Genomic DNA, 26,793 nt, shown 5'->3' on the forward strand with positions numbered 1-26,793 from the left:
TTTATAATATACTTCTTCATAACACAGTGCAGGATAAAGAAACGGGCTGCACGGTGGCACTCTTGCCTCCCCCCCTGCTTGGGGACCTGACACAGAACAATGGGGGACCTTTCTCTGTGGAGTTTGCATGTTCAATCTGTGCATGTGTGGGTTCTCTCCAGGGTCTCCGGCTTCCTCCCACCATCCAAAAACATGCTCCATAGGTCAGTTGGGAACTCTAACACTCTCTGTCCCTGAGAGTGAATGGGTGTGTGATTGTGGCTCTGCAATACTGGCGATCGGTCCAGGGTGTCCCTTGCCTTGCTCTGGCAGCCCCGTGACCCCAAGATAAAACACCAGAAGATGAACGAATGAATAATAAAGATACAAATTGGTATTACTCTGATATAAAATATGAGAAATTACTCAATGGATCTTTACAACTCTGGTTAAAGGCGGCAAAAGAGAAAACTGTAAATGGCTTTGGACCTCAAGAAAAATAATACAATTTACCAAGGGTTAAGGTTTATTTGTGATTTACTTGTATTGTGTAAACTACATTTATGAATGATAGTGAAAGCTTTAAAGATCTTTATATATGATAGGTTTTTCCCCTGAATATTTGAAGCTACATTTCTCAGTAAATCTTGTATAATATTATACTTAATTATTTTTTGTCGCATAAATAGCTTATCAGTTGTTTTTGTGCACCAAGGTTGGTTAAAAATCGGATATTTGCTTCCTTTTAGCAACTCTCGTAGTAAACCTAATAATGAGGACCAATGTTTTGTTAATGTAAAGGCAGCCTATAAATATGTGAAATGCAGAGCTAGAACACAAAATTTGACACAAACACATCTAAATAATACTACTACTAATAAAAATCTACATCAATCAGATGACTAAAGAACTGGGGGAAATAAGATAGTTCCAGATTGTTTCTACTAGTTTTTGGAAAAGTTAAATACTTTTAATTGGCGGCTATTGGTTTGCAGGTGAAAAACGTATATGTTTGGACAACATAACATTGATTGTACATGAGAACAGTCAATGCTCCATAATTAATAAACCATCAAGCCCCGTTGAATTTATTGTGCAATCTTCGGAACACAAGATAATAGATTTTAATGTGTGTATGTATTTTCTATGTGAAATTTTACAACACCCTGATTATATGTCATTGTGTGACCGTGTTCTTTCAATAAACTCTTTGTTTACTGCTCTGTTCTTAACCAAAAAATAATAATGATGAAAAAGAAATTACAAAAAAGGACAGGAAGTAAGAACTGCAGTACAGGAACCGGAAATAGCTTATCTTGTCGTTGATTGGCTGTTTCTGGAACTTAGTGAACGCCCACCACAGAAGAAGCTAGCTACAGTAGCGTGTAGCTATTTGGTGGAACAGTCGAGAACAAGTTCAGTAAAAAAAAAAAAGATGCCTCGTGTTTACATAGGTCGTTTAAGCTATCATGTTCGTGAAAAAGATATTCAACGATTTTTTAGCGGATACGGTAAATTACTGGAAGTCGATATGAAAAATGGGTAAGTTCTAGAGATAAAATCGCACATGTTTGGCTAACGCTAAGACACCTGGGCATGTCTACGGCGTAGCTGCAGACATGAGGTGAACGCGTTTGAACTGTGCGCGTACATATTCAGTCACCGTTACATATCGCTTAAGGATTCCTGTCAGTGTTAAAATAAATACCGGATTGAGGGTAAAACGTCCATTTTCTCTGATTTCTTTTTAGATTCTCATATGTCAAACATGGCGTCGTTATTTGCTACATTTGCTAAGCTAACGTCGGCTAATTGAATTTATCCTCACTCAAATAATGTTCTTATTAGTGAAATGAAATTGTGATTCTTCTTTCCACAGCTATGGCTTCGTTGAGTTCGAGGATAACAGGGATGCTGACGATGCTGTGTACGAGCTGAACGGGAAGGAGCTGTGTGGGGAGCGGGTGATTGTCGAGCATGCCCGGGGACCGCGGCGAGACCGAGACGGCTACGGTGGGGGTTCCTCCTGGGGTGGTGGGCGCAGTAAGTGCAGTTATTTAAAGATACCACGTCTCTTCTTCTCCTCCATCAGTGAGGTTACAATGTGAGCTGCTCAGGTGATTGATAATGTAATAAAGCCCTTTTAACAGTGTTACAGTTTTTTTGCTCGTTAATTGGGTTATTGTTTGTATCTTTTTCTGTAGCAAAAAAAACTCATTTATTTTTGTACCACCTCAACTACTTGCGTATTAAATCAGTTATGCTTTATTACAGGGTTCCTTGTTTCTTTCTGAATCTTTTAGCTTGCAGATCTAACATTAAAACAACCTTAACTTTGTTTCTCCAAATCTACTACCTTGCTTAGTTTTTCACTTATATACCTGCTAAAGGTTTTTTTTAATCAACTGAGCACATCTAATCTAAGATAATCAAAGTAGGTACGACACGAATGTCTAGAAAATAACCAAGGTGGTAGATCCTGAGGACCAAGGTTGAAGGCTACTGCCCAAGAGGTGTTACCCTTCCCCTATTTGTGTTTAGGTTCGTCCTTATGGTGTTCAAGCTACATTGAATCAACATATGTCTACTCAGTTCAACCTGATTTAAATCGTATTGTAGAATAGAATATCTTTATTTATATAGCACTTTTCCCAGAAAGAATCTCAAAGTGCTTTACAGCAGAAGCATCAAATCAAAACACAAAAGTAATAAAATAATAAAACAAAACACTGTAAACATAGTAAAATAAGTTCTAAAATCAACTAAAAGCTCTCCTGATTAAAAACGTCTTGACCTGAGATTTAAAACACTCTACGGAGCCCCTCTGATGCAACAACGATGGGAGTTCCAAAGATGAAGAGCAACGGCTTGAAATGAGAGATCTCATCTAGTTTTAAAGCAGGTTTAAGGTCAGATGTTTAAGGTCAGATATTTTAAAAGGTCAGATATGTACTTCTGAGCTTGACCATGCAAAGCTCTAAAAACTAAAAGTAATTTTTTTAATTTTTAAATCAAAAGTAGATGAATGCTAAAGGAGCAATTTATTAATAGAATCCAGTTGAAGATAATGTATTGTATTTTGGTAAACTGTGAGCATACCTGTAGGAACCCTGTTTTAAATCAGGCGTTAGTGCTTTCTCAAATCTTATCTTCACTCTGATGGACTGCACTCGTCTTTTCTTTGATAATTTGATAATTTCCATTGTGTCAGTTTATTGTGAACCGTTTTCTCCCTGATCAAAACTTTGCACGGAGTCAAATCTTCATTTCAATGAGGAATAAACTGCTATTCTGAACTCAGGGCACTTTTAAGAGTAATGCTATGTATCCAAGTAAAAGTAAAAAAAAAAGTTGTGGAGTTCTTTAAAATGTTTTGATTAATGATGTTAAATTGTAAAATTAGTTTGATTAGAAATGTTTACACACAAATGACTGCAAACGTAGCTAGTGTAGTCTTTGCTGGTCTTTTTCTTTTTTTTTTAGGACTTCACTAACATTTTTATGAAATGTGTTTGTTAACCTTGGCATATATATATTTTTTTATATATTAAACATTAACAGAAGTCCTTGATGTTTCAATTTGAAAGAGTCCTGTTGCGGGCTGAGGCTGAGAGTCCATTGAGGCTAAAGATGACTGGCTAAGATGACTGCCTGTCCCGTTTGGCCTTGGCTTTCACCTTACAATGTGTGTGTGACCTTTGCCCCCCTCTTGATCCTTGGCTGACCTAACCGGAAGCCATGATGACAGCAACCTTTTGCCAATAGACCAGGGGTGATGGTGAGGATTGCCATTGGTTTCTATGTTGTCAGAAAACATGACTGGATCAGCTTTTTTTTTTTTTTTTAGGAAAATCAAAAAAACAATTTTGTAAGTATAAGCCTGAAAGGAAAGAAAAAAAGCATTTCAGACTTTTCCAAACTGTCCAAAAACAGTAAATGCTTTTTGTTTGGTCAATTTGATGGACCAGTCTCTTTAACAGAAACCTGTATGGATGCCTCATTTTTGTGTTAGTAGGTGCAGAGGTTAAGAAGTTAGAATGGCTTTGTTACTGGATACCAAAACAGATACAGTGGTGTTCTTGTAACTTCTGTATTTTTACAATTCAAACTTTAGAGCTCCAAAATGGCTTATTTGAACTTTCGACTTTGAAAATAGATGGATCTTCATTTATTTAAGTAAAATCCCCTTTGGAAATGTTACTTGATAGCCGAGCTCAGTAGTTCTTTTGCCCGTCGTATTAGCTTCCCATAACTGTTGTGTGCTTTCCTTTTTAAAGGCAGCGGTTACAGCAGCAGCAGCAACAGCAGCAGCAGCAGGACCCGCGTAGGCAGAGACAAGTATGGGCCTCCTGTCCGTACCGAGTACCGCCTCATTGTGGAGAACCTGTCCAGCCGCTGCAGCTGGCAGGACCTTAAGGTATCTGTTAAAGCGACGGATTTGGTCATGTCATCGGCGCATAGTTTGCAATTTTCTTTCTTGGCAGTGCATTTAAGCATGGTTCTAATTTTTTCTTACCCTATAAGGATTTCATGCGTCAGGCTGGAGAGGTGACTTATGCTGATGCTCATAAGGAACGCACTAACCAGGGGGTAATTGAGTTCCGGAGCTATTCTGACATGAAGAGGGCTTTGGACAAGCTGGATGGAACCGATATTAACGGGCGAAAGATCCGTTTGGTTGAAGACAGACCGCACAAGAGAAGGTCCTACTCTGGTAGCCGATCCAGGTAATAAATCTGTTTATTTTTCATGTAGTTTCTGTGATTTTTAAAAGTTTTCAGTAGTTTTTACCAAGACTAATTGCGGGCAGTAGTTTTACCACTTCATGCATATGTCCACAGATCTCGTAGTCGCCGACGTTCACGCAGCGGGAGCCGTAGGAGCTCAAAGAGCCGTTCCAGATCCCACTCTAGGTAAGAGTCTTTGATAGCTCAAACATTAAGAGTACGTTGTTACAGATTGAAGACTTCTGCTCTTCTTCTGCTTTCCCCTACAGGTCTCGTTCTCGGAGCAACAAAAGACGTCATTCCCGCTCACGATCTGGGATGTCTCGCTCCAAGTCAGGAGACAGGAAGTCTCGATCCCTCAGCCGCAAATCCCGTTCTCGATCCCGATCTCGCAAGTCCAAGTCTCGCTCGCAGTCTCGCAAATCTCGCTCCCGATCGGCCGACCGGAAGTCTCGTTCAAAGAGCCGCTCCAAGGGGAGATCTGATGGGGATTCTCGCAGCAGATCAAAGGAAAAGTCTGTTGATAAAAAGTCTCGCAGCCGTTCGGCTTCCCCTGTTGAGAATGGAGAAAAGGAGCTTCCAGAGAAATCGCCCGACCGTTTGCCATCCCCACAGGAAGATGATCGCCGATCCAACTCAAGAGAAAAACGCTCAGCCTCCCGCTCAAAGTCCCGCTCACGGTCCAGATCAGCCTCTCAGGATTAGTGGAAGTGGACGAGGATGTTTTTCTTAATGTTAAGCCTAATTCTATTGCTGTACATACTGAGCAGTTGTAACACCTGATCAGAGCTTCTTAAGCTTCTTTTTTGTTTATTTGGGCCCCATTGTCTCAGGCGTTCTTGTTTTTAAAAATACCATTTCACTCGCTGTTCAAACATTTTATTTTTAAAATTAAACTGAAATTTTCATTTCATCTTTTGACCCTTCCCACTTATGTTTTCAGGTTTAACATCCTGTATCATTCATTTAAGCTTCAGGTTTATTCCCCCCGTTTTTTTCCCACAGCTTTTTGCTAAAACCGTATTACATGAAGATATAATTTAAATAATTTCAACCCATTCACACCCCCATTTCAACCTTTTTTTTTTTTTGTTTTTGTGAAATTGCTTTGTTCTGGTGTTTGAACTAGATTGTTCATTACTAAAGTTAAGGTACATTCATCTTATTGCCCCACAAATCCAATTGAACCATTTTTGTTATGTTTAATAAATATCTTAAGGAATTCCGTGTTTGATGTTGCTTTGGTAGTTTACATTTTTGACTGCGGTGTCGGCATGACCTATATCCAGCTAATTATATAATAAATGCTCGGTCATTAACAGCACCGAAAGGATGGATGATTCCATCAGTTTTGTTTATCCTATGTTAAAACCGTCAGGATCAAAACGAAGGCGCGAGACTGCCGCGGTGCATCCTGGTTCGCTAAATTCGCACTTTGCGAACACAAAGTGGAACGATTGAACTCGAGCGTCTGCTGTTATCAAACGATGGGTGAGTGTGCAGAGGCTCTGCGCACGCGCAGTGGAAACCCCGGAGCCGCAGGAGATCAGCGCTGGTAAGCCAAATTTCAAATCCCTAAATGTGCAAACGCGATTTAATTTGCAAATTTTAACTGTTAAAAATGATTTTCGAAGGTTTTTCTTATTCAAAAAGGGGTTTCAATTTGGTTTTTCACATTTTAATTTTCTTTTTATTTTTTTTTTTTTAAAGAAAACGTGTTTGCGTTATCGAGCAGGCTTCACTCTAAATGTAGACATTTCATAAAAATAGCCGGTGTTTAAATAACAAAGCGGACTTCCGTTGATATATTCCGCTGTGTTGTATTTTTTCGCTGTGGTTAGTTGAATATCTGAAGCGGTTCGTGGAGGCAAACACCCTTTTCCACTGAAATGCAGCGAAAAAACGCTTCCTTTTTTCCCTTTGGAGTGGGCTTTTCCTCATCTCTCTGTTTTTATATTTTACTTGCTTGGTGAATTTTTGATCCTCCGCCATTTTAACTGAAACGCTATATTTTGTGTGGCAGACTTTGGAGCTCGCGCGTAAACATAGTTGTTACCATTGTTGCCTATTTTTGTTTTTAATTTTATTACTGAAGGTAATAGATGGCAGAAAGTCGCAGCTTTCAAGTCATGTTTGCTTCTAACCGAATTTAAATGCAAAAAAATAAAGTTTGGATTTCATTTAATCTTTTTTTTTCTTCTACAATTATATGAAAGTGGTTGGAAATATGTGCAAATAGATGAGAGAAAATTTACAGATGTGCGGTCATGATGGCGTTTTAATACCTTTTCATGAAATGGTTGTTAATGGTCAGGATGAGAAAAATAAAAATAAACAGTTAGGGTTCATCTAAGGATCACATTTATCTATATAGTGAAATACTTTTCTGACAAGCCCCAATGTAAAAAATGTTTCCTCCAAAGCTCTGTGATCTGGTGATGTTTGTATTTTAATAGTCTTGAATTTAATTTAATTTTTTTTGTGTTGCATGTCGGTGCCCGAGCAGAAAAGTCCTGGATTCACTCATGAGCACCAAAGTGAACATGGAGGCTCGATGCAAAGAACCCGACTGCACCGCCATCGACCCTTCGTCGTCCTCTGCCACTGAGACCATCCTCATATGCGGCGGTGACAGCTCAGTCAAAAAGAGCCGACCTCAGCCCCACACCACCACGGCTCTCCTCCTGCCGGGTGAATGCAGCTTTTAGTATTTGCTTTGCCACTGTTGTTATTCAGGCTGCACCCCACCTGTCATCCAGTGACACATGGGAAAAGCCAAAAAAACAAACAAAAAACAGATCCGTATCCCCAGTTAAAGTCCCACTCTGATCATCCTATTGATCTATCTTCAAAGAGTACCGTGTTTTCCTAATTATGATTATGCTGTTTTAAGCCAAACTCAAAAAAGCTGTGTTCTTCTCTAGGACATTGTTTCTGGAGTATTTCGTCAGAAATTTACCTCTAAGCCCACCCCCACTTCCCATTACCCATCTGTTTACACTTTTTTTTGCTAGTTTACAGCCCCTCAAACCCCCCAACAGAAAAATTACAGATGGAGCAAAAATGGCGAGCAATATCGGAGCCATCCAGCCGTACAGTTTTGATCCAGATGCCACGAAGGATCTAGTTGTCTGCAAGTGGATGCATCAGAATAGAGTGGTGCAGGAAGCTTGTGGTCTGCTCAATGTATGTTCTATGTAACAAAAACACTTCTTTAAACTGATATTTAATTTTTAAAATGCTCAGAAAAACAACTGAGCTTAATTTTCTTTATATGGGTTTCCTCCATCATTATAAAAATGCTACAAGAACACGTTAAAAACACCAAAAAAAGGATTTTCATCTGAGTGTATCTTTAAAATGCATCTTCTTTATGTTTACTCTGAATTACTCAAATGAAGGGACATTGTAGTTATTCTGCTTTCTGTTTTCAGCTCCCAGTCATCAGAAAGTTGAGTTGACCCCCACTGTTGCAGTGGGAAACGCAGGCAAAGGCAGCAGGGCCAACGACATGGCTAAAACCGCTCTAACAGCTCAGATGGGCACGGCTTGCAGCATCGTACACGTCCTCGAGTGGAAGGAAGGGATGGCCATTCTGCCCAGTAGTAATCTGAAGGTAAAAGCGCTGTTGTAATCTCACCATTCAATAAATGTGGTCAAATAAAAGTTTTTTGACACTTAAATGCTCAAAAGAAACAAGTTGTGTTCACATAATTCATCTATTGTGAAACAAACGACCCCCAAAGGATAGATTTTACTGAATTTTTTACTTTTGCATGGGTAGATCTTTCTTGAAAACTACTATTTTGTTTATTTTAATTATTCTATAGGTAAGTGAAATAATTGATTCTAATAAGGTGTTTGTAAAAAATATGTGTATTTAATTCTGTTCACTTTTATTTTCATAATAATATTTTGAAAATACCAGATTTGCAGATTAATTAAAAAAGGTTATTCTAGTTTCAGGAGACATTAAATCAAACTTAAATGATTCTGCAATAATCACTTTATTAACTTTGATGTTTTTTTTAAAGTTTTTTCTACAAATACTGGCTTCTCAAAAAGAAAAAAAGGGTTAAATGCCTTAAGAAGCTGGGATTTAGTCACAAACCTTTTCTTTGTTGAGATGTTAAGATAGCTACATTTTGCTTTGAATTATTTCAGAAGAAGAGAAGGCCACATTGGCACAACTTCAAATGAAATGTGACACAGCTTCTCTGGACAAAGGGAAGACATTTTTAAATCAAATAATTTTCTTAAAACAAAGAGGGGGAAAAAACCCTAAAAGTAGGAATATTTGTTTTTATATTTGAATCAGAAGGAAAAGATATGTTTTGAATGTAAAGCAAAACGGGGTGACCCATTTGGTTGAACTGACTAATGTGTGTGAGTTTGTGTTGCAGTTTTGTGTTAGTGACGTAGGAACTCTGAGCACACTTATAACCCCAGGAACCACCGGCGGTCCCACTGACCCTGCAGTGGGTTCTTCAGGAAGATCCAACAATGCTGAAAACCCTCCAGACAAGCCAGGTGGGGCCGTGGTGGCGGAGAGCCGCCGCCTATACACTCCTGCACTGTCAAAACGCAGGATGTGTGCTTCTTTTTTTGAGCAATGCACTGTGTTGGTTTGAAGCTGTAAATGAACAATGATGACATAATCTGCTGAAGTGCTCCTCTTATCACATGAAAAGGTTACAAATATCTGTCATGCACCACTCAGTGATTTAGAAAAACCGTTAGACCCAAAGTATAGAGAATACTTACAGGAAAGAATGCAAGGAAAAAGATTCAAATTAGTTTGAAATCTGTGTTTGTCAATCAGTGTTGACGTCGGTACCAGAGGTCTCTGCACCAGTCGGCGCTTTGAGAGCCGAAGCAGTGGAGCCACAGCGGTTGGTGTCAGTCAAGCCTGATGTCCTGGGTGGACCAGGGACACTAAACCACAACCCCAGAGCTCAGAAACTGCCCACAGAGGAGCTACGCAGGGACCCGATCCCTGACAAGTATGCTCAGTTGCTCCAATTATTGCAGAAGCCTTCTCAGTGGTATTTTAATCATTATTATGCTGTTTTTACATAAAATACATTTTAAAAAAGTGTTGTTTTCGAGGACATAGTTTCTGCATAGCTGCAGTAGTTCATTAGAAATTTGTACATGGATCTATTTGTCTACAAGTGGATGCATCAGAATGGAGCAGAGCAGGGAGCTAGTGGAAGATATACTCAGAAATGTAATTTTAAGATGAATTTTATTTATGTACAGTACAGACCCAAAGTTTGGACACACCTTCTCATTCAAAGAGTTTTCTTTATTTTCATGACTGTGCAAATTGTAGATTGACACTGAAGGCATCAAAACTGTGAATTAACACATGTGGAATAATGTACATAACAAAAAAGTGTGAAACAACTGAAAACATGTCCCATTGTAGGTTCTTCATAGTAGCCACCTTTTGATTTGATTACTGCTTTGCACACTCTTGGTATTCTCTTGATGAGCTTCTAGAGGTAGTCACCTGAAATGTGTGTCTTGTCAGGTTTAACCCTTGTGCTATCCTAGATGACCCCACCCTTACTTTGATGTGTTCTCCCTACCATGACAAAGGTGGATAAAGGTGGAAAGATTTTATGTTATCCATGGACACCAGTGAAGATCACAAATCATTGAAGAAAAAAGGTTCAGAGCACTGTCTAGTGGGTCTAGATGACCCGACTCCCAATGGTAAAGTGCCTAGGATAGCACAAGGGTTACTAAGTGTGATTTCGTACCTTATAAATGGGGTTGGGACCATCAGTTGTGTTGTGCAGAAGTCAGGTGGATGCATAGTTAATAGTCCTACTGAATAGACTGTTAGAATTTGTACTATGGCAAGAAAAAAGCAGCTAAGTACAGAAAAACGAGTGGCCATCATTACTTTAAGAAATGAAGGTCTGTCAGTCTGAAAAATTGGGAAAACATTGAAAGTGTCCCTAAGTGCAGTCACAAAAACCATCAAGTGCTACAAAGAAACTGGCTCACTTGCGGACCGCCCCAGGACAGGAAGACCAAGAGTCACCTCTGCTGCAGAGGATACGTTCATCCGAGTCACCAGCCTCGGAAATGGCAGGTTAACAGCAGCTCAGAGTTCTAGCAGCAGACACATCTCTACAACAACTGTTCAAAGGAGACCGTGTGAATCAGGCCTTCATGCTAGAATATATGCTAGGAAACCACTGCTAAAGAAAGGCAACAAGCAGAAGAGACTTGTTTGGGCTCAAGAACACAAGGAATGGACATTAGACCAGTGGAAATCTGTACTTTGGTCTGATGAGTCCAAATTGGAGATTTTTGGTTCCAACCACCGTGTCTTTGTGTGACGCAGAAAAGGTGAACGGATGGACTCTACATGCCTGGTTCCCACCGTGAAGCATGGAGGAGGAGGTGTGATGGTGTGGGGGTGCTTTGCTGGTGACACTGTTGAGGATTTATTCCAAATTGAAGGCATACTGAACCAGCATGGCTACCACAGCTTCTTGCAGCGGCATGCTATTCCATCCGGTTTGTGTTTAGTTGGACCATAATTTATTTTTCAACAGGACAATGACCCCAAACACACCTCCACCAGAGTGAAGGCAAAAGGCCCAACAAGTGCTAAGCATCTCTGGGAACTCCTTCAAGACTGTTGGAAGACCATTTCAGGTGACTACCTCTTGAAGATCATCAAGAGTGTGCAAAGCAGTAATCACAGCAAAAGGCGGCTATTATGAAGAACCTACAATATGACATATTTTCAGTTGTTTCACACTTTTTTGTTATGTATATAATTCCACATGTGTTAAGTTACAGTTTTGATGCCTTCAGTGTGACTCTGCAATTTATATAGTCATGAAAATAAAGAAAACTCTTTGAATGAGAAGGTGTGTCCAAACTTTGGGTCTGTACTGTATGTCCTCCATCATGAGAAAAAAGGTACAAGAACATGTTAAAAACACAATTTTTTAATGGGGTGTGTCTTGAAGAAATAATTGCTTTCCATTTCCATAAATGACAGTTATTAGAATGAAATCGCTGGATGTAATGATGTCTTTCAGACAGAAATGTTCTCACCTGTGGTGTTCAAATGTCCACATCTCTACTTCCCTTCCACCCCAGGAGAAGCGTCAGCATCGAGAAGGTTCCAGCAGGGGGAAAAGTCACGTCTCTTAACCCAGACCACCTAAAAGCCATGAGGAAGAGGAAGAGGAAGGAATACCTGAGTCCATCTGAGGAAGACTCCGACATGGAAGGCACAGTGAGAGTGCAGTTTTTTTATGTGGATACTGTCCTAGCATGAGAAAAAGAACTTAGCTTTAGCTCAGAGTATACGAAGATTAGATTAAAAAGTGTTTTCCTGTTTGTTTCACAGAATGAAAAGATGGATGACGGTAAAATGGACAGTCGACACATCAGAGGAGGTTCGGCTCATTCTCAGCCTTGATTTTTGCTCGTTTCATCAACTAGACAACTTTCTTTGTCTAGTTGTTTACCTTAAACTGTTTAAACTGTCATCTTATATTCTATTGCTTTTCTAGTGTTATGAAATTTACAGATTTGTAAATGTAATTAACTGCACAGGCTGCACGGTGGAGCAGTGGTTAGCACTCTTGCCTCACAGCAAGAAGGCCTCCGGTTCAAGTCCCGGCTGGGGGATGTGAAAAACTACATCAACGGGGGACCTTTCTGTGCGGAGTTTGCATGTTCTCCCCGTGCATGCGTGGGTTCTCTCCGGGGTCTCCGGATTCCTCCCACCGTCCAAAAACATCGTTCATAGGTTAATTGGCAACTCTAAATTATCCCTAGGTGTGAGTGTGAGAGTGAATGGGTGTGTGATTGCGGACATTCCACCCTGCGACAGACTGGCGACCTGTCCAGGTTGTCCCCTGCCTTCGCCCACAAGTGGCCGGGATAGGCTCTGGCAGCCCCGTGACCCCGAAAGGGAAAAAGCGGTTAAGAAAATGAATGAATGAATTAACTGCACATGTGTTGCTGTTTTTGCAATTCTTTTGTAATACTGAAAAAGTACTTTTTTAAAATTATATTTTTTTCTTTTCTTCATCTCCTTTTCTATTATTTCTCCCAATGAGATAATAATGTTTTTAATGAAATTAGACGAGAAGATTATTATTCTTAGTTTTTTCCGTTTTTGGTTGGCTTCCACCCCTTGATTCTCTCCATCTTTTTTCTTTCATTGATGCGCTTGTTCTAAAAACTCTGATTGGCCGTTGCATGAAGTAATAAGCTGACTGGTGTCTTTTGAGAAGGAGGGGACAGTAAAACAGAAGAGTGGACATGGGCTCAGTATCTGGAGGAAACCAAAGCTGTCGCTGCTCCGAGCAAGCTCTTCCAAGAGGTAGACTTGTCTTCCAAAGTACACATTGGTTGTCTTGGAAACTAAACCTAAAATTAACCTAAACAAAGAAATGCATTTTGACTGTTTTTAATATGATAAATAAAGGATTAACGAAGTTCGCACTATGGTTTCATTTTTTAAAAACCTAATTTTTGAAGCGGTTTGGGTGTTTTTGCGTCAACCAAGTTTTATTTAGATGTTTTTACAAAGGGAGTTCTTTAAATTTCTCCAGACGCAGAGGGTGCCTACAGTGAAGAACGGTTTTAAGCAGGGAATGAAGCTGGAAGGCATCGATCCGCAGCATCCCTCCATGTACTTCGTCCTCACTGTTGCCGAGGTGAGTCGGGCAGTAGATCCGAAAAAAAGCGTGCCTTATAAACCTTGTTAATCATTAAGGCACTTCCAAAAAATAAGTGACAGCCTGCCAAAAAGTTTGGGGAGGTGATGACCTCTGTGGTTGGCTTTGCTTAATGTGCGCTGATGCCGTCATGCAGGTCTGTGGTTACCGGCTGCGGCTGCATTTTGACGGCTACTCTGACTGTCATGACTTCTGGGTGAACGCCAACTCCCTGGACATCCATCCTGCTGGCTGGTGTGAGAGCACAGGACACAAACTGCACACGCCCAAAGGTCAGAGGTGACACCACCATAGATCTAAATGCACGTCAAAGGACCATTGTCTTATAAATGATATAATTTTTTTGCATGCAAACGTTTGGGAAGTCTCTACTTTAATCATACTGTAGCAAAGTGAGTGCATGAATTCAGGTTCTTTATTTATAATTTAGTGTAAAGATCCAAATAGCATTTATTTATTTTAATCAGCATTTTTATTTAAAAAAAAATAGTTACGACATTTCTCCTGCTTGTTTTTTTCCGTTATTTCCCTCCACAGTAGTTATAAATCACATATATATATATATATATATATATATATATATATATATATATATATATATATATATATATATATATATATATATATATATATATATACATACATACATACATACATACATACATACATACATACATACACACACACACACACACACACACACACACACACACACACACACACACACACACACACACACACACACACACACACACACACACACACACACACACACACACAGTACAGACCAAATGTTTTGACACAAACTTTTGGTTTGTACTGTATATTACTGAAAGTAAGTGAAATCCTTAATGGATGATAACAATAAATTAGTTATTATTCAAATCAGACATAAAACATGGTTTTCCTTGCATTTCTGTCCTTTTTTTTAGGATGTAAAGAAGAAGAGTTTACTTGGACCAACTACCTGAAAATGACTAAAGCTCAAGTGGCTCCTAAAGAGCTGTTTTCCAGTCCTGGCAGAGTAAGTGTCTTTGAAATAATTTATAGAAATACTTTTCTTCAACACAGTTGATGAAAAGAAACATTTCTTTAAAAAGAGCACCTCCATTAAAAACTCAAACATTTGTCTCAATTTTCTCCATGCATCTAGTTCAACTAAGAACTTTATTATCCATCTTTCTGGTGTTGGAGACTTTTATAAAATTTGTTTTTCAATCGCTGGCTGTTTAAACATTATTTTAGTGCCAAAGTCCCAAAAAAAAAAAGTCTCTATAATAAAAACTTTACATATATTGTTTTATTTAGTATTTTATTTACCCTTTATTTGTTTCAGATTGATGTGAATTGTGGCTTTGAGATTGGAATGAAGCTGGAGGCGGTTGACCGCATGAACCCTTCCCTCATCTGTGTAGCAACGGTCACCGACGCCGTGGACAACCGCTTCCTGGTTCATTTTGACAACTGGGATGACACATACGACTACTGGTCAGCCATCGTTGGTTGTTGCGCTTTTTTACGTTGTACATGAGAACTGGACCGAGTGACCCCTCCTTCCTCATGTTCCAACAAGCCGAAACCTCATAGACTTCTATGGAGAAATAGGACCCAGTACTTCTATTTGTCAGAATAACTTTTGTTGCACTGATACATTTATTTAACATCCTATTTTTTACATGATTTTTTTGCTGCATCTCAAGTTATTCAAGGCATAAACTGACCAATCAGATAAAAGCAGTTGGCTTAGTTCTTAAGGCAAAACCAGCTAAATGAGGAAAACTATCGGTCCATTATACACATTTTTAAAGGCTCAATGCAGTAATTAAATTGACCTTTTTACTAGCCCTTTCTCATAGTAAATTTAATGCTTGATCAAACAATTAACCCATTTTAAAGGCTAGAAAAAAATTCTTATTTACTGGGGTTATTTATCTGAAAGTAAATAGACAAACCACTGATTTTAATTGAATTTGTAAATAATAAATCACCTAATTGGTAGGGTTTTTTGTAATAATGAGGGAAAAAAATGAGCCTAGTTTCAGTTTCTGTCTGGGGTTTTTGATTTGTTAATCATTGGCATTGTGATGACAAACTGCAATGAGTCAGTTTTTTTTTTTTTTTTTTTTTTAACCTTTTAGAGCAGAAGTCTTTATTGTCTCTTCAATGATACACACTAAGAAGCAGTCATCTCTTTGAGGTTTGATGCCTCATGTAGATTACGCGTCTGCTGTTGTTGGTCAGCCGCTCCACAGCCTGATCCACTCAAACCGTTTCGGTGATTCTGGGATTTTTCCCACCTGCATTTATCAAACGTGTATTCTCCTGTAATTCTGTTAATTTGTTGGTGTTCTGCTGCAGGTGTGATGCCAGTAGTCCATACATTCATCCCATTGGTTGGTGCCAAGAGAGGAACCTCCCCCTTACGCCGCCCCAAGGTGACCAACGTGTTAGGAGTTAATCAGTGATTTCATTACTTTCAGAGTTATACAATAGCTCATAAACAATAAAGGTGACTCGCTTCAGTGTTCACTTCCACACCGATCAGCCAAAAACAACAAAACTGCCAAACAGCACATCATTCAAGAGAAGAGAATTCTATTTATGTGAAAGGCAGCAAAAAAATAATAAAATAAAATAGGTTAACAAATGTTTTAGCAGTCAAAATATGCAAGATGGATTTTATTTTATTCTTTTGATTGTGGTGGAAACATTAGAAAAAGTTATTTTTACTGTCATGAAAAATTTAAAGTCACTTTTTTTGTGCTTTGCAACAACAGACTATCCAGACCAAGGTCGGTTTTCCTGGTGTCTGTATCTGGAGGAGACGGGTGCCAAAGCTGTAGCTGCAGAGGTCTTTAAAGTGGTGAGAAATCAGTTTTTTACTGATCTAAAAACTTTTAATCGTGTCCATCAAACATTTTCCACCCTGTTGTCAGAGAGCACCTCACAGCTTTCAGCCTCAGATGAAACTTGAGGCTGTGGACAAGAGGAGCCCGGGTCTGATAAGAGTGGCCACAGTGGAGGAAGTTGAGACGCATCGCATTAAGGTGGGGGACTTTGTTAGAACAATACAGACAACCGGTTTTCTGCTGCCTCTCTCAAACTGAATGTATTTAATTTTAGTGAGTGTTGGAGCATCATGCTTTTGGATAATTACTCCCATTATTTGAGACTGATCTATGCTAGTGTTGCGTACGTAGATTGTTCCTTTTGCCGCTTACAGATCCATTATGATGGCTGGAGTCATGTCTACGACGAATGGATGGACTCGGATCACCCGGACATTCATCCCGCCGGCTGGTGCGAAGCGACTGGTCACCCTCTGAAAGTTCCTCCGCGGGACAACAAAACGCAGCAACCTCAAGGTATCAACCAGTTGGAAACCTCTCCATGATCTTATTCATAAATTTAAGCAAAGGTCTGTCGGTCAATTATGAATTTAGTTTGCTAATTTGCGCTAAATTCTCTTTTGTTAATATTCCAATCAAAGCTAGAATTAAATTACAATGTTCCCTAGTTTATTCTATAAAATAAAAAACTTACGATAAGTGAAATCCGTAAAGTGGTCAGTTAAAATATTTGCAAGTTTAGAACTTTTAAGGTTGTAAATCTCCTCTTTGCTGATTTTATACACTTCTCAGACAGACATGAACATTTTGACACTTTTCTTTCTTGTTTAAACTCTCAAAATTCAAACCTTTGCAGAATTAAAACCAAAGATCTGGAAGTGATTAAATAAATGTGTTAATTTAGCAAACCAAATGCATTCTGTACTGTAAAGGAGACATTGGGATGAAGGAGAATGATTATCAAAGGTCTACAGCCAATCAGAATGCAGAACACAATACAATGTTAAAATAAAACCATGCAAAATATGCAAAAGGTTGACCACATTAATGTTTAACAAACTATACATTTTTCGTGTGCAAAAATGGACATTAAATAACTCAGTTGATACGAATGAAAATGATATAAATTAATAGAAAGGTAAGCTTTGTTCTGGAGACAAACAGCTTCCAGACAAACATATAAACTATGTAGTCGGTGTTTTTTCTCTGTTTGTTAGTTTAATGGTTTCAGTTATTTCAAAATGACAGTAGGATCCACAAAAATGTGAAATATTTAAATTTGTGCTCAAGTATTTATTCGTTTTTTAAAGCAAATAGAAATTTAACAAATTGACTTTTTTTTCCCAGGTTATTATCATTAAGCGAGAAAATTAATGAATAAATAGGATCAATTCTTTGTAGTTTAGCCATGTTTCTGTAATATTTCCATTTGTAAGATTTTCCTTCACCTGACCCTATTTTTAAATTGACTTGCTGTGATTTTTTTTTTTTGCCAAAGGTTTTTTTTAATTAAATTGTTTAGTTGGGACCATGTGAGTCTTCATTAGTGTGTATGTTTGTGTGAAGGTGTGAGGGAATTTCCAGCTACAGGCCAGTCCAGCTACCCTTCCTCTGTTTCCTGTAAACCTATCAGCCACCAGAGAACAAGCAAGTACAGCTTCCACAACAGGTCAGTACTGAATTCACCTCTCCTCCTGTTAAACACTACATATATGTTCACTTTAAGACTTTTAAAAAGATTTCCTGCTAAAACCACTGAAAATGATCACAGAAATAAAAGTAGCATTGCTCAGTCACTGAATTTGCATGTTGTTTTACTGAAAGTCCCACTCCAACTACCGTAATTTCCAGACTATAGAGCGCACCTGATTATAAGCGGCACCCATTACATTTTCAAAGGATAAACCATTTCGTACGGTACATACATAAGCCGCACCAGTCTATAAGCCGCATTTGCCCACATTGAAACATGCGTCGTAGAATGAGGATGTGTATGTGCTGAAACCACGAGCGGCGTGTGTAAGAAAGAGGAAGGAGCGCGTGCAGCAATATGGTTGTAACAGCACTAACAGAGCTGGTTAAAAAAAAACACCGGTAAAAGTCACTGAGAGCAGCAGTAACTTATAGGCACACGCCTCCTGTGCTCTGAAACCATTGAGGTCTTCCTCCTCAGTGTCGGATTAGAATAGCGTCAGATAGTCTTCGCCACACTTTCTCTGTGTCTCCTTCGTTGTCACTGTCAGTGTCCCTCTCATCCTGAGGCAAATTCACTCCTGAGCTTGCGCTGTCCTCTCCGTCACGCAGCAGACCGGCCTCTCCAAACCCGTTGGTGATGGTGGATTTCACACTGCTTTTAAGGATTGCTTTTAATTTGAAAGCTGCATCATATGCATTTCTTCTTGCATTTTCCATGATGAGGGTCTGTTCGTGCTATTCATTCACAAAGCAGGAATTTACATAAAACTTGTGTCTTCCTCAACACATATTCCGTATTCCCCCTGTCTCACTCTTACCCTTTCTGCTCGAGCGCCCCTAGCAGCCGTTAGAAAATATGCACACACAAAAAAAAAGCATAAATTAGCCTCGTGAATAAGCCGCAGAGTTGAAAGCGTGTGACAAAAATAGCGTTTTATAGTCCGGAAATTACGGTAAATTTTTTTCTACTGCAAAAATTCTTCCCAGTGGTCTTTTACTTAAGATTAAGCAGTTTTTTTTAGCTAAAATTTAGAAAACTGACATTTTTAAGACTTATTTTCTGAAGAGCAGCAGGACGTTTTAGAAATTCGCTTTTGGGCTGTGGATGGGACTGTTAGCGCGGAAGTTAGCCGTGCTAATTTCCCTGCATGCCTTTGTTTACACGCTCTCCTGCTGGCGACAGGCACCTTGTAAGCCAAAGATGTTAGTGTAGCACAAAAAAAGCCGCACAGTTTAGAGACCCAGATGGCATCTCAGATGAGGAAAATGAAGATGTCAATGTTTCTGTTTCTTCTGCAAGTGGAGGATTTAGAATTGAGACTTTGGCCCGCCTACGACAGTAGCTGCGTAGTAAGTTCAAGCTTTTTCAAACATCCGGCTTTCATCTGCTCCCGATCCAACACTATTTGAAAAAAGAAATACAGTGATCCCTTGCTATATCACGGTTTACTTTTCACGGTTTCGCTACTTCACGGATTTGCGTCGTGCATTGTGTTCTGCATTCTGATTGGCTAAAAAAGTCACTCCGCTTCTTCTCTACCTGCGCGTCAATAATGTTGCAGTTTAATATGTACACGTACGTAAATCAGCTTTCCAAATTACGTACATGCAAATCATCTTGCAATTTCCTGTTTCTCTAAAACCCATAGAAAAAGAGCGACACCAACTGTCAATCACTATGTTCTTCTCCCGAACAAACACACACAGCTGCACCGCGGGCTTGAGAAGGAGAAAACACTGCAGCTTCTCAGACTGAAGAGCATTGAAATACACCTGAGCCACTATTTGTCCGTTTGTACTTTGTATTTTTTTCATGATCATTTTAAATTTTCTCCCGTTTAATTCAATTACTCTCGGGTCGCGGTGGGCGGGGCTAATCTCCGCGATTTGAAGCCTTCTGTTCACATTGATGATTAAAATTATTATTTGACAGTACTGTACAGAGGTTATTTGTTGAAAAAAAAAACGTTTTTAAAGTACTTTGATTTGTGAAACAAATGTTTGAGCCTGTAAAATGGTTTGTTCTTCTTTTCAATGTATAACAGAGTATTTAATTGTATAATAATTGTTAAAAAAAAATAGATGTTTCTACTTCACGGATTTTGCCTATCACGGGTTCTTTTTGGAACGTAACCCCCGCGATAAACAAGGGTTTACTGTACTCAGTTTAAATGATAATTCTTTTATACATGTCCTCCATTATTGAAAAATTGAAACAAGAACATGCTATAAACACCAAAAACCATTTTCTTTTGTAGTGGGTCTTTTAAAAGATGAGATTTTCTTCTCAGTGAAGCACGAACAGAAAAACCTTGTTCATAACTAGCGTTTTCCAATTAATTAATCTATCTTGGTGTAAAAAAATGGGCTTGTCCTTTTTTGTTTTTCATTTTATTTCCTAGCCATCCATGTTCTACTGTCCCCTGAAATGCACAGAAAAACCTACAACAGCTTCAAGCTACTGACACAAAGCATTGATTAAAATATCCTAAACTAAGACTCCCTCTTTGTTCTATTTGTGCTCTAATGCGAATTCAAGCAACACCAAAGCCAGCAGAAAATGTCCACCCTTGTGTTGACTTTCACAAAGCATGCTGACATTGTGCAGCCAACAGCAGTGAAAGAGGTGACGAACTGTGAGATCTGACTGGCATGTGAAAGAGAAAAAACATCCATGCTTCCTTCGCAGAAAAGCCATCAAATAAGGATTTTTGACACACTTGGGGCTTCAAACATAAGTAAAGTTTGTATCATCTTCACCACATGATGCAAAATGTTTTAATAAGGAACTGTTTTGAGGGGAAGCGTGACGGCGAGCCAGGAGCACAGATGGACAGCAAGAATGAGAGCTTGCTCTGCACTCAAATCTGAAGCCTCTGAAGAGCTTTTTCACATGTTGCTCCAGAAAAATCGGAAGAAAATTGGTAATATAGTCACACACATTCATTAGTTTATAACGGAGCATCATCAAATTAAGTCTTTGGAGTGTTGCCAAGCCTCAGCGTGTTCTTTCTTAGAACTCATTTAGCCTCCATTCCTCCTCCATTGAAGCCTCAACAGACGCAAAGAGATGAATCAGAGTATTTCACATCACAGTGAAGCAATAGAACAAGCTGGTTGGCTCACAGCAGCTTAGTAAATGAAAGATTCAGAAATGTTAAAATGTATGTCTCTAGGTTAGCTTAGTAACTTAACTGCAGCACAAAGATTGGGATAAACATTAATGGTTTTTGATAACTGTTGATGTGATTATTATATAGATTAAAAAAAAACTAGCGGTAGATAAAAATAATTTTGTGTTTTTTTAAGTTCTGAAATTCTTAACCAAACCTTCATTTTATCTAAATTAGAACAATGCATGTTAATCTATGTTTATGAATCGCTAGTTTATTTGTGCTGCATAGAATAAATGTGTTTATCTAGCATAAATCCTTAATTACATCTGTTGTCTTATAGGGCTTATAATCATGCACTTTTTTGAGCTTTTAAGTGTATTACCATGTTCATTCCTCATAAAAAGAAACCCCAAAATGGTATTTTGATTGTTACGCCCCCAATCCCCCGTCTAGTGGCCCAATTAGGACAAAACACAAAAATGAAGCCCCATCTCCCTCCGGTCTCAAAAGCCAGCACACTTAATGCAGGTTAAAAGATTTTATTTTGATCGAACCATAAGAGCTAGAGTAGTTACTTCAGAGCAGACCCAGGCCAAAATAAAAAACAAAAATTGGCTAACAAGAACCCAAATCTTACTTAGTAAAACATAAACCAAAAGACAACAACTTACCTCCCTAACATAACAAAAACAAGAGAAAACATGTTTCAAAATAAATGGCAGTTCAACCCTACAACTCTGAACTCCACATAGCTGGTTTTGAGAGAGGTGGGATATGTCAAATGAGCCTCCTCGGGTCTTCTTCCTGGTTCTTTTTTATAGCAGGTGCGATTCCAGGTGTGATTTCCGGCAGCCCATCCACTCCTGGTGCCGGAGCACCACACCAATCGCAGTCCAGCACCTGCACACTGACATTTGCAAGGAGAAACAAAAGGAAACCACAAAAAGAAAAACGTCCTGCCATGTAACATTGATCTATTTACGCATTTCTGAGCATTTCTTCTACAAACCTGCGTTCTGAGCACCAGCCCTTCCCAATCCACTAAAACAAGCGAGTTCTCACATTGTGATGTCACAAAGTGGAGAACAGCCCCTTCCAGGAAGAGTCTGCGCTGCCAGGAGCCTCCAGGCTCCGCAATATGTACATCCATGTTTGCAAAAGTTTGAATGTTATTTGGATGTTATGTATGGATATAGTTTATTCTGAAAGGCTTAAGAAAAGCATGACATAGGCCCTTGAAGGCAAGTCAAAAAAACAAAACTTACAGACATACATATGTAAACAATGACACACAAAGGTAAAGGTAAAGAGCTTGTTCAACAGTACAGTGTAGGCACCACAAAACATTTACATTAATATCAAACATTCCCAAAAAATATCTTTGGAATTAAATTAAATATGAGAACATATCTGGTTTGTTTTTAACTACTGATGTAAAAAGGTTTTAAATAATAATGTCTCGGTACTGCCTCTGGTTAACACTCTTGTGTGAATACCTACATTGTTTTTTTTTAATGTAGAACATTTGTTAAAGGAGGGGGAGCAGGCCAGTTTAACTCCTTGACGCCTGAATTTAGCCAAAGTGGTTTGATAAATATTTGCATCTATAGTGGTTAAAAATATAAATATTAAAGTGACATTCAGAAATGGATGATAACTTTCAAAATCCAATAAAAGCTGATTAAAGTTCAATATTTAAAAAACAAAAAAACAACATTTACCGTGTCCCTCATATCAAATACAGTTGAACATTTACAGGTAATTTTTAAAAGTATGGAATAAAAAAAAGTTTAAAAAGGAATTTAAAAAAAATCCTTTTGTGATTTGGTGCCATCATTCAGGCTCTGGTTAGATGACCATGAGCTGTTACACCTCTGAACAGGAAGTGTCCAACTCCCGGCTGTGATGGTTCAGGTCATGTGACCGGTCGTTTCACCGCCCATCACTGCATTTCCGGCTGCCCGTTGGCCGAGCGCAACCAGGGCCGGCTGAAGGCCGAGCTGTCGGACTCGGAGTGCAAGAGAAACCTCTTCTTTGGCCAGAGGAGCAAGAAAAATCATTACCGTGGCAGGTACAGGTGTGTGGATGTATGTGTGTGTAAACACTTTTCTACGAGCGTTTACACTCCACAGCATGTTTAGGGATTTTCATTTCCCTCTTCCTTCAGGATTGGTCGTCCCCCAAAATACAGAAAGGACCAACAAAGAGAGTATCAGAGTAAGTCTCAAAACGCCCTGAAGGTTTTCTATAGGCATTAAATGTTATGCAGACAACAGCCTCACCAAGTCGTGCTGGTTTTTTGTGACATCATGCTAACCCCCATGTAATAAAGCTTTTTCACTTATGATCTATGCCACAAACAGCCAGTGTTGTGTGTTAATCCTCAGGTATGTCTTCAGAGGGAGTTTATTCATCGCTGTTCATGTCCGCTCTGAGCGGCCAGTCGGACCGCGCTCTGTCTCTGTGCTGGGAGCAACACTGTAAGCTTCTGCCGGGTGTTCAGGGCATCCATGCCAGCCAGGTGGCAGCATGGAGTGTCGAGGAGGTGAGAAATGTTAAGCTGATCTTCTGGCTGAAAGAAATAAGCCGAGTATTTCTGACTGCCAATATAAAGAGCTGGACAATTAACCTAAACATGAAATTTTTTGGATTAATATTAATGCATCTAATCGTATTGTAGAATTACCGGTATATGCAAAGTAATAAAGGTTTACTGAGGGGCTTTTTGCAGTGTTCTCTCGGTAGATCGCAGTCTCGCTGTTGTGCAGATTTTCACAGTGCAATCTTGCATGATTATTCTGACTATTCTGATTAGCCAGAGACCTTGTCAATCAATCTTCTCTGTGGTGCGTCTCCTGTTCAGATACGTCCAGCTTTCCAAATCTAGATAAATCTCGATCAGATCTTTGTTTTCCTTTTTATAATACTACACTTGTTTTTCTATGAAGGTTTTAACTTTGAGAGTTTAAACAAGAAAAGTGTATGAAGTGTGTAGTGAGGTCTTTTACAGCCTTAAAACGTCTATAATCCTACTTTGCAGATTTCACCCATCACAGGTTATTTTAAGAATAATCTTGTCAAATAAATTAAAAGATATTGGATGGACTTGACCCTCTCTGAAACAATGGCAGCTGATTGATGTGACCTCACAAAGTTAGATTACAAAAGGTTCACTTTCAAGCATGTATAACCCTGGACAAGACAAAACGTGTGCAATTGCATAAAAAAATGCTAAAATGTATCAAGGTCAGATCATGATTTTATCCTTTAAAAACTAGGGGGTTTCAAAGCGCTTTACAGCGCCTTTGTGTGCTGTATTTTCTGCTTTAATCACAATGATTCGTGTTAATTCTGCCTCCCACGGGTAAAGAGCACCTGTGATGAACGTTACAGACCTCTGTCATCTTTTTAAGTGGAACACCTTGAAGAACCTGTGACTGAAAAATCAGTGTAAACCAACAAAGCATGGAGAATCTCACAGAAGCAGACAAAATAACAGACAGATGCTGATGCAGGAAGTCTGGGAAAACCAAAAAATGAAAATTAGGTCAGAGAACCGAACGGCTGAAGGTCATGGACAACTTTCTGCTGGAGAGAAAAAGAAAGTACTGAAAAACGAAAACTTGCAAGATTAACGGAGGTAAAATGACTAGATGTGGGTTAAATTTGACTGAGTGTTTTGTGGCTCTGATGCAGGTCTTCAGGTTTGTCCAGAATCTGATAGGCTGTGAAGAGCAAGCTCGTCTCTTCAAAGAAGAGGTGAGATGTCAAAGAATAACCACTATAAACGTCAAATATTGTGTTGATGATCACACTTTTGTGGATCAACAAACATGCTTTTAGCATCTTCAGCATCAAACAGACTTTTAATGCTTTTATCTCTCCAGATGATCGACGGAGAAGCGTTCCTGCTGCTGACTCAGACCGACATTGTGAAGATCATGAGCATCAAACTAGGCCCCGCCCTCAAGATTTCCAACGCCATCCTGATGTTTAAGACCACGGATGAGGGACTAAAGTGATCCCACCCTTTGCTGGCTGTGGAGGAGCAGAGGTGTCAGTCATCATGTGCCAAATTCATTCTGTTGCAGGGTAAACTCCCTGAGTACTTTTTCATGTGTTTGGTGTCCCGTGCCCATCAGAGAGAAGGAGGGGGAAATGGGGTTCAGTCAGGGAAAAAAATAATGCTGTGAATAGAAAAAAAACTACTAAAGGAAGGGAAAAATATGGTAATGGGGGTTGTTTTTGAGAAAAACTGGTGCAATGGCTTTCCCTAATGATGTCTTATGTTTCTGAAAACCCTAAAACATCAACGTCAAGCGTTTTACAGCTGTGGCACATCTCCTGTCTGTGGAACGCTTGGCCAAAACCCAAAGCACATTTTCAGACACATGTCGGGAAGCTGAATTCAAGCCGAAAGTTGATGATAATTGAAAATTGGAGCTAAAATAAATGAACAATCTGAAAGAAAAAGATGTGTGTAGTGATGGGCTTAAAATTGAGCTATAGTTGGTACATCTGTGGACGTCGTTGGAACGCATTTTGGACAGGAAGGAGAATATCAGTTTAAAATCATAGATGCAGGAACCAAACTAGACTCAGAATATAAGATGCGACGTGAGAGAACAGGACTGTTGACTAACAATAAAAAAAAGGTTCAATACAATCAGTCAGGTTGCTGCAAGCCTTATGCATTGTGCAATAAAGGAAGAGAAGTACTGTATTCAAAAGCACTTAAAAGGACAGCTCCATGACGATTGCACTGTAGCCGCATAATTGGAAAATAGAATTATTCTGTATTATTCAGGTTATTATTTTTTTTGTGGAGAAAAGTATTATTCATCTGTGAATTGCAATTAATGCTTAAGCTAATGTTACCGATGAAAATGTTACCGTTTGCTCTTGACTAGGAGAAAAAGAAGCAATGCAGGGTTTCACTTTTAATGTCTACATAAGATTTATTTTGTTTTTAATATAGTTGGAACGAGTAAAGCAACCTTTTGCCATTTTAGCACAATTGTAAAACCAAATTGATTTTAACGAATGGTATTTCCTGTTTGGTCACTAGAGAGTGCAAAAATCCAGATTTCTTTGTACTATAAATGTGTTTTGGTATCTGATCAGTGGAGCTCTCCACTGTTTACATGTAATGAACACTCGGTTCAGAGTGTTTTTATGTTTACAGTTTATGTCAGAGTTGGTATGAAAAAAATTGTATGGGGTTTATATTGTGGGGGGAAAAGTTGAATGTTTTAAGGGCTCTTGGAGTATTAAATCTGCGTGTCTCTCTGATGGGATTTGTATGTCTGTCGAGATAATCTTGAGTCACAAATACCATTCAATCAATATCAATAAACATCAAAAATGTCTTGTCTAAATTATGTTTCTGCCTCTTTCTGAGAATTTTCTGTCATTTTTGACTTACTGATTTTTTCGCACACCTTCCTACTAATGTTTTCACAACCGAGCCCACATGGTCTTTCTTTTTCTAGTATAAAAATATTCAAAAGAAATGTGAACCTCCTGCTGGATCCGACTAGAAACTGTCAACTATCTGGACTAAGCTGAGACGAAAGGAAACGACGTGATGAGAATATTAAAGTAAATGTAAGAGTGCAACAAGGACACTCCCTATTTGAGAACAACGGTGCTCAAATAGGGAGGGTGGTGTTTTGGCATCCCTCCATGAGTTACTTAGAAT

At 39.0% G+C, this 26,793-nt stretch overlaps 2 protein-coding genes across 5 annotated transcripts; both read left to right on the top strand.

Annotated features, from left to right (window-relative positions):
- The first annotated feature begins 1,305 nt into the window (after positions 1–1,305).
- On the top strand, positions 1,306–5,928 carry LOC101162527 (serine/arginine-rich splicing factor 6). Its single transcript, XM_004070338.5, has 6 exons — positions 1,306–1,521; positions 1,859–2,022; positions 4,257–4,396; positions 4,504–4,706; positions 4,821–4,892; positions 4,976–5,928. The coding sequence occupies exons 1-6, from the start codon at positions 1,415–1,417 to the stop codon at positions 5,409–5,411; spliced, it is 1,122 nt and encodes a 373-aa protein (XP_004070386.1). The 5' UTR covers positions 1,306–1,414; the 3' UTR covers positions 5,412–5,928.
- Positions 5,929–6,122: 194 nt separating this feature from the next.
- Positions 6,123–26,470, top strand: l3mbtl1 (L3MBTL histone methyl-lysine binding protein 1). Of its 4 annotated transcripts, none has more exons than XM_011476856.4 (22): positions 6,123–6,261; positions 7,213–7,397; positions 8,141–8,322; positions 9,110–9,236; positions 9,529–9,709; positions 11,838–11,976; positions 12,091–12,139; positions 12,986–13,074; positions 13,307–13,411; positions 13,569–13,704; positions 14,365–14,456; positions 14,769–14,920; positions 15,791–15,867; positions 16,210–16,295; positions 16,369–16,479; positions 16,656–16,797; positions 17,848–17,950; positions 22,975–23,169; positions 23,260–23,309; positions 23,480–23,637; positions 24,789–24,851; positions 24,980–26,470. In XM_011476856.4, the coding sequence occupies exons 2-22, from the start codon at positions 7,232–7,234 to the stop codon at positions 25,112–25,114; spliced, it is 2,538 nt and encodes an 845-aa protein (XP_011475158.1). In that variant the 5' UTR covers positions 6,123–6,261; positions 7,213–7,231; the 3' UTR covers positions 25,115–26,470. The 4 variants fall into 4 exon arrangements, with proteins under 4 accessions (XP_011475158.1, XP_020560168.1, XP_078805664.1 ...); XM_020704509.3 differs by having other exon boundaries at positions 22,975–23,163; XM_078949538.1 differs by lacking the exon at positions 6,123–6,261 and adding an exon at positions 6,519–6,801 and having other exon boundaries at positions 22,975–23,163.
- The last annotated feature ends 323 nt before the right edge of the window (positions 26,471–26,793 follow it).

This window comes from Oryzias latipes, chromosome 7 (genome assembly GCF_053564925.1).
Source record: "Oryzias latipes strain Hd-rR chromosome 7, Olatipes_Hd-rR_3.1".
NCBI lineage: Eukaryota > Metazoa > Chordata > Actinopteri > Beloniformes > Adrianichthyidae > Oryzias > Oryzias latipes.

Coding starts and splice junctions, on each gene's coding strand:
- LOC101162527 (XM_004070338.5), top strand. CDS start 1,415: ATGCCTCGTGTTTACATAGGTCGTTTAAGCTATCATGTTCGTGAAAAA. Junction 4,707..4,820: donor TACTCTGGTAGCCGATCCAG/GTAATAAATCTG, acceptor ATATGTCCACAG/ATCTCGTAGTCGCCGACGTT. Junction 4,893..4,975: donor CGTTCCAGATCCCACTCTAG/GTAAGAGTCTTT, acceptor TTTCCCCTACAG/GTCTCGTTCTCGGAGCAACA.
- l3mbtl1 (XM_011476856.4), top strand. CDS start 7,232: ATGAGCACCAAAGTGAACATGGAGGCTCGATGCAAAGAACCCGACTGC. Junction 23,170..23,259: donor CATTACCGTGGCAGGTACAG/GTGTGTGGATGT, acceptor CTCTTCCTTCAG/GATTGGTCGTCCCCCAAAAT. Junction 23,310..23,479: donor CCAACAAAGAGAGTATCAGA/GTAAGTCTCAAA, acceptor GTTAATCCTCAG/GTATGTCTTCAGAGGGAGTT.